The sequence below is a fragment of the Rhinopithecus bieti genome, unplaced genomic scaffold, assembly GCF_001698545.2.
Source record: "Rhinopithecus bieti isolate Rb0 unplaced genomic scaffold, ASM169854v2 scaffold_70516, whole genome shotgun sequence".
Taxonomy (NCBI): domain Eukaryota; kingdom Metazoa; phylum Chordata; class Mammalia; order Primates; family Cercopithecidae; genus Rhinopithecus; species Rhinopithecus bieti.
This window is the reverse complement of record NW_016826783.1, coordinates 579,659-585,850: the sequence shown is the minus strand read 5'-3', so window position 1 is coordinate 585,850 and position 6,192 is coordinate 579,659. Positions and strand designations below refer to the sequence as shown.

The 6,192-nt window shown below is 44.3% G+C and overlaps 1 protein-coding gene across 8 annotated transcripts in view; it reads left to right on the top strand.

The window, feature by feature from the left end:
* NCBP3 (nuclear cap binding subunit 3) overlaps positions 1–6,192 on the top strand; it is a 49,111-nt gene that overhangs the window by 16,738 nt on the left and 26,181 nt on the right. For all 8 annotated transcript variants that reach the window (XR_001883693.1, XR_001883695.1, XR_001883692.1 and 5 more), the window contains exons 4-6: positions 2,400–2,525; positions 5,598–5,726; positions 5,987–6,063. Coding sequence is in view for 3 of the 8 variants with exons in the window: in XM_017863609.1 (XP_017719098.1) it covers positions 2,400–2,525; positions 5,598–5,726; positions 5,987–6,063 (332 nt within the window). In the remaining 5 variants the exon portion in view is untranslated. The remainder of the gene's footprint in view (positions 1–2,399; positions 2,526–5,597; positions 5,727–5,986; positions 6,064–6,192) is intronic.

Sequence of the window (6,192 nt, the reverse complement as noted above, 5' to 3'; positions counted from 1 at the left end):
CCTGAGCCACTGCGCCTGACCTTAAGTTTGTTTTTTATTGATGTATTTACATGTTTTGCAATTAAGATTACAGGAAATAATACACTTAAAATATGTAGTAAAAAAAAAGCTGGGGGCGCGGTGGCTCATGTCTGTAATCACAGCACTTTGGGAGGCGGAGGCGGGCGGATCACCTGAGGTCGGGAGTTTGAGACCAGCCTGACCAACATGGAGAAACCCCGTCTCTACTAAAAATACAAAATTAGCCTGGCGTGGTGGCGCATGTCTGTAATCCCAGCTAGTCGGGAGGCTTAGGCAGGAGAATAGCTGGAACCCAGGAGGCAGAGGTTGTGGTGAGCCGAGATCGCGCCATTGCACTCCAGTCTGGGCAACAAGCGTGAAACTCCATCTCAAAAAAAAAAAAAAGAAAAAAAAGTAGTAAAAAAAGTACACAATTGGCTGGGCGCGGTGGCTCACACCTGTAATCCCAGCACTTTGGGAGGCTGGCGGGGGGTGGATCACGAGGGCAAGGGTTGGAGACCATGCTGACCAACATGGTGAAAAAAAAAAAAAAAAAAATGCAGCCCCGATAAAGCTAAGTTTCTTTTTGACCATAGCTTTCAACCTTTCTGCCTCCTCAGAAGTAAAAACGGTTATCAGTGTGACTCATATTGGCCTTTCCTAGGTGTCTATGTACATAAATATGTACCGTCAGTAAATGTATGGTATTGTTTGATGTCATCACCTTGCGTGTAATTTTTTACAAGTTGTTTTTTCACTCAGTGATGCATCTTAGAATCTTTTTGTGGTATATAATTATCTCATTTTTTTTTACCACGTAATACTGTATAATGTGGATAAAGCATAATTTATACCCTGGTAACTACTGGGTTATTAGAAGTAGTGCCTTAGCAAACATCTTCATGTGAGCTGCTTTGTGAGCCCACATGCATGTATTTATTTGGGGTCAATACTGAGGAATAGAATTCCTAGATCTGTAGGGCATGTGCAGAATTACGTTTTTGTTTTTTGTTTTTCTTTTTTTTTTGAGACGGAGTCTCGCTCTGTCGCCCAGGCTGGAGTGCAGTGGCCGGATCTCGGCTCACTACAAGCTCCACCTCCCGGGTTCATGCCATTCTCCTGCCTCAGCCTCCCGAGTAGCTGGGACTACAGGCGCCCGCCACCTCGCCCGGCTAGTTTTTTTGTATTTTGGTAGAGACGGGGTTTCACCATGTTAGCCAGGATGGTCTCGATCTCCTGACCTCGTGATCCACCCGTCTCGGCCTCCCAAAGTGCTGGGATTACAGGCTTGAGCCACTGCGCCCGGCCAGAATTGTTTTTAATAGACCCTTCGAGTTTGCCCTTCAAAGTGACGATGCCCACCAGCAGGGGAAGTAACTCTTTCCCCTACTTACTGCCAACATTTCACACTAAAAGATGTAAGATATCTTGATTCAAGTACCAGAGACGCGGGAAAAATGAGATGTAAAATCTGGTCGGTGAAAACTGGTATCCTATTGTTTTCATGTGCATCTTAATGATCGGTAGTGAGGTCAGCCCATCTCCTCACATGGTTATTGGCCTTTTGTATTTCCTTTTTTTTTTTTGAGACAGAGTCTCGCTCTGTCGCCCAGGCTGGAGCGCAGTGGCCGGATCTCAGCTCACTGCAAGCTCCGCCTCCTGGGTTCACACCGTTCTCCTGCCTCAGCCTCCCGAGTAGCTGGGACTACAGGCGTCCGCCACCTCGCCCGGCTAGTTTTTTTTGTATTTTTTAGTAGAGACGGGGTTTCACCGTGTTAGCCAGGATGGTCTCAATCTCCTGACCTTGTGATCCGCCTATCTCGGCCTCCTAAAGTGCTGGGATTACAGGCTTGAGCCACCGCGCCCGGCCTTGTATTTCCTTTCATGTAAATTGCTTACTCATGTCCTTTGCCCATTTTTATTTTGGGTTGTCTTTTTTTTCTTAATTGACTTGTAGGATCTCTTTAGTTTCATGCTTTGACATAGTCACGGGCAGCATCTTTCAGAATTGTCACCACTACTGCACATTTCTCTTCAATATACATTTAAAAATTTTAGAATCAGCCAGTTAGCTTCAACAAATACTCCCGTTGAGCTTGATAGTGCTCTGATTGCTACAGATTAATGTGGGGAGAGGTATCATGTATTTTACCAACACCCTTTGTTTGATGTTTCTGAGCCTGATACACCTGTTCCGAATTAACGCTGTTGTTCAGTGATAAAAATTAAGATAGTTTACCTTACTGTTATGTCTCGTGCTCTTTTGAAATAATTGTAGTTTCTCTCAGCATGTTTCTTTGTAAACTCGTGTTGTCTGAACTGTCAGGAAGGAGTGCGGATGGGATGTGCAGTTGCGGGCAGGAAAATTCTATCATCTTTTCTGTGTCTTGTCTTTCTAGCAATTCCCAAAGTGAGACTGGAGACAATCTATATTTGCGGAGTAGATGAGATGAGCACCCAAGATGTCTTTTCCTATTTTAAAGAATATCCTCCAGCTCACATCGAATGGTTGGATGATACCTCCTGTAAGTACACCGAGTTTTCTGTGAATATGCTTTTGTTGATGATTTTTCAAGAGGTCCTGCTGTCGGAGATGATGAATGATTATGGCTCATACTACTCGTTTATGCCTAACTTCTGCTGTTAGTCCAGGAGAGAAAAAATTGTCGAGCCGTGAAACCCAACATGCCCTTAGCAGTCTGCCAGCCCATACCCCATAGTATTCCAAACCAGCTTAGAGGTGGTGGCCAGGGCTCTAGGAGGTGGGTCACTGGCATCCGAATCTGCCATACTTGATTGAGGCCTCTTTAACAGTCACCTTTTCCCAATAAAGGAGAGGGTCCAACTGCATAGACTTGGGGCTGCATTTTCAGAGCCTTGGACTTTGTCATTGCTGCCTTCTGTACTGTTACTCGGAGGGCTGACTCTCCCTGTGTCTCTGACCTAGAGAGAGACCAGAATACACACTCGACAGAACGTCATTCTGAATAGACAGAATGACCTAGAGCTAAACACTCGAGTAGACCTCTCATTTCTGCTTGCCTTGAACTGTGTGTTCTAGAATATCACCTGCTCGCCCTAACCCATGAGCTTTCCACCTTGTGGGCCAACTGTCATTTTAACTTGTCTGCTTACTCTAAGTCTGACCTGACCTCTTGTTACCGCTTTGCTGGCTTCTTGTCTTGACTCACGTCTAGTCTGGCTTTCCTTGCTGCCAGCTGGCTGACCTACTAGTTAGCACCCTAGATAGCAGCCTGGTTTTCTTAGCTGCCCTCTTAGGAAGAAGTTTTCATTGAAAGAGAAACATGACTGAGTGAAACATTTTTCTCCTTTTTTCTTTCTGTTTAACTTACACTATCCAAATCAGGAACCGGCAAACCCTTTTCTATGAAGGGCTGGAATACAGATATTTGAGACTTTGTAGGCTTAACGGTCTCTGTCACACGTACTCAGCTCTGCTGTGGTAGCGTGAAAGCAACTATAAATAATACGTAAACTATGAGCCTGGCTGTTTTCCGGTAGAATTTTATTTACACAAACAGGTGGTAGGCCGGGCATGGTGGCTCACTCCTGTAATCCCAGCACTTTGGGAGGATCACTTGAGATCAGGAGGTCAAGACCAGCCTGGCCAACCTGGCAAAACCCCGTCTCTACTAAAAATACAAAAATTAGCCTGAGGTGGCGATGCATGCCTATAATCCCAGCTATTCAGGAGGCTGAGGCAGGAGAGTTGCTTGAATCCAGGAGGCAGAGGCAGCAGTGAGCTGAGAAGGTGCCACTGCACTCCAGCCTGGGCAACAGAGCGCATTTCAAAAAAAAAAAAAAACGAAAAACAGGTGGTAGATGTGTGTAGTTTATTGTATATTAATCATACTTAAATAAAGCTGGTACAAATATAAATAAGCAACAGGTGGTAGGCTAGCTTTTGCTTGAGGGTTATAGTTTACTAACCCTGATCTCAGTCATTAAAACTGTGGCTAAGGCATAATAGAATTGGAGGGGCTCTCAGAATTACATAGTTCACCTACCTCGTGTTATTTATCAGAACCTGAGAAACAGAGGAAGGAACATGTTGCCTAAGGCCACACGGCACGTTAGTAACAGAAGTGAGAGCCTCAGCCTTCATTTCCCAAACTGAGATACAGGGGACACAGAATTTTGAGAAATACTCTTTTAAACAAAGTTAAAGAGGTTGATTTTCTGTAAGACTTCTCAAAACCCTTTTCTTGCTAAATTATCTTCCTTAAAGGGGCACGTTAAATTAGTTACTACAAAGCCAACTGGCTGTCATGTCTCCATTCTACATATCCCAGGGATACCTCCATCACCCACGTTTTCCAGCGGGAGTGATGAAGGGGGAACATCGCTTAGCATGTCCTGACAAGGAACAGCAAAGGGCTTCCTGTAGGGGGCGGTAGTGTAAAGGACAATCCAAACTTATTTGCCAGTTATCATCAAGAACTGCTAATACTTACGTATTCAGTATTTAACTACCTCTGTTCTGTCCCAGGTAGTTTTAATATACACAACCCTTTTTCATGGAATGCTTATTTTGTGGAACTCAGTTTGGAAATGCAGCTCTAGGCTAATTTCATCAGAGAGGTTTTGCTACCTTTTTCTTTCTTTTCCCTTCCCTTTCCTCTCTCTTTTCCCTTTCCCCTTCCCCTTCCCCTTCCCCTTTTCCCCTTTCCCCTTCCCCCTTCCCCCTTCCCTTCCTCCTTCCCTTTTCTTCTCTGTTCTTTTTTTTTATTTTCTTGACAGTCTCACTCTGTTGCCCAGGCTGGAGTGCAGTGTCATCATCTTGGCTCACTGCAAGCTCCGCCTCCCAGGTTCATGCCATTCTGCTTTAGCCTCCCGAGTAGCTGGGACCACATGCACCCGCCACCACGTCTGGCTAATTTTTTGTATTTTTAGTAGAGGTGGGGTTTCACCATGTTAGCTAGGATGGTCTCCATCTCCTGACCTCGTGATCTGCCCGGCTCAGCCTCCCAAAGTGCTTTCTCTCTCTCTCTCTCTCTCTCTCTCTCTTTCTCTTTCTCTTTTTCTGTCTCTCTCTCTTTCTTTCTCTTTCATCTCTCTCTTTCCCTTCCTCCCTCCCTCCCTCCCTTCCCCTCTCTCTCTCTCTCTCTCTTTCTTTCTTTCTTTCATTTATTTTTAACTTTTCATTTCTTTTGAGACAAAGTCTCACCCTGTTACCCAGGCTGGACTACAGTGGTATGACCTCAGCACATTGCAGCCTCAATATCCTAGGCTAAATCCATCCTCCCACCTCAGCCTCCCAAGTACCTGGACTACAGGCTCATGCCGCCATGCCCAGCTAATTTTTGTGTTTTTTGTAGAGACAGGGTGTCACTATGTTGCCCAGGATGCTCTCCCTCCAAGCAAGTCTCCTGCCTTGGCTTCCCAAACTACTGGGGTTACAGGCGTGAGTCACCATGCCTGGCCTGTGTTTCTCTTCATTAGTTGGTTTGTATATTTACTGATGATAATCTGTTGCTAGATGAGGCTGTAGTGATGAATGTGATGCGGAATCTGCTCTCAAGAAGCTTTTACCATTTGCAAAGCCATGTAATGTCTTATTTTACATTTTATTTTAGGTAATGTAGTTTGGCTGGATGAAATGACAGCCACACGAGCACTTATCAATATGAGCTCCCTGCCTGCCCAGGATAAGATAAGAAGCAGGGATGCCAGTGAGGACAAGTCAGCTGAGAAAAGGAAAAAAGGTAACTGAACACAAAGGAGGGAACTGGGGTCTGAAAGTCCTCTTCTTTACACAGTCCTGTTGTGGGCCTTTGAGTTTCTGAGCAGAGCTCTATATAGCATCTCATCACCAAGTGTTTCTGAACTAAGCTGTGATGCTTTAGATCATCAGGAAATAGGAGAAAATACTGGACTTTTAAAATGATATGAGATAGTTCATCTTGTATCTCATTATATGAAATATTTTATCTTGTTTCGTCTTGTCCTTCACATTCCATTTTAGACAAACAGGAGGACAGTTCAGAGGATGATGAAGCTGAAGAAGGAGAGGTTGAAGATGAGAATTCCAGTGATGTGGAGGTTAGTAACAGTGGAAAGACAGGTGGAAAGTTACTGTAAAAAATTGCTTACTGTCTTTTTAATTTAAGCCTTAAAGACTTAGTTGTGTTTTTTTCTCTAGCTTTCTTTTTTTTTTTTTTTTTTTTTTTT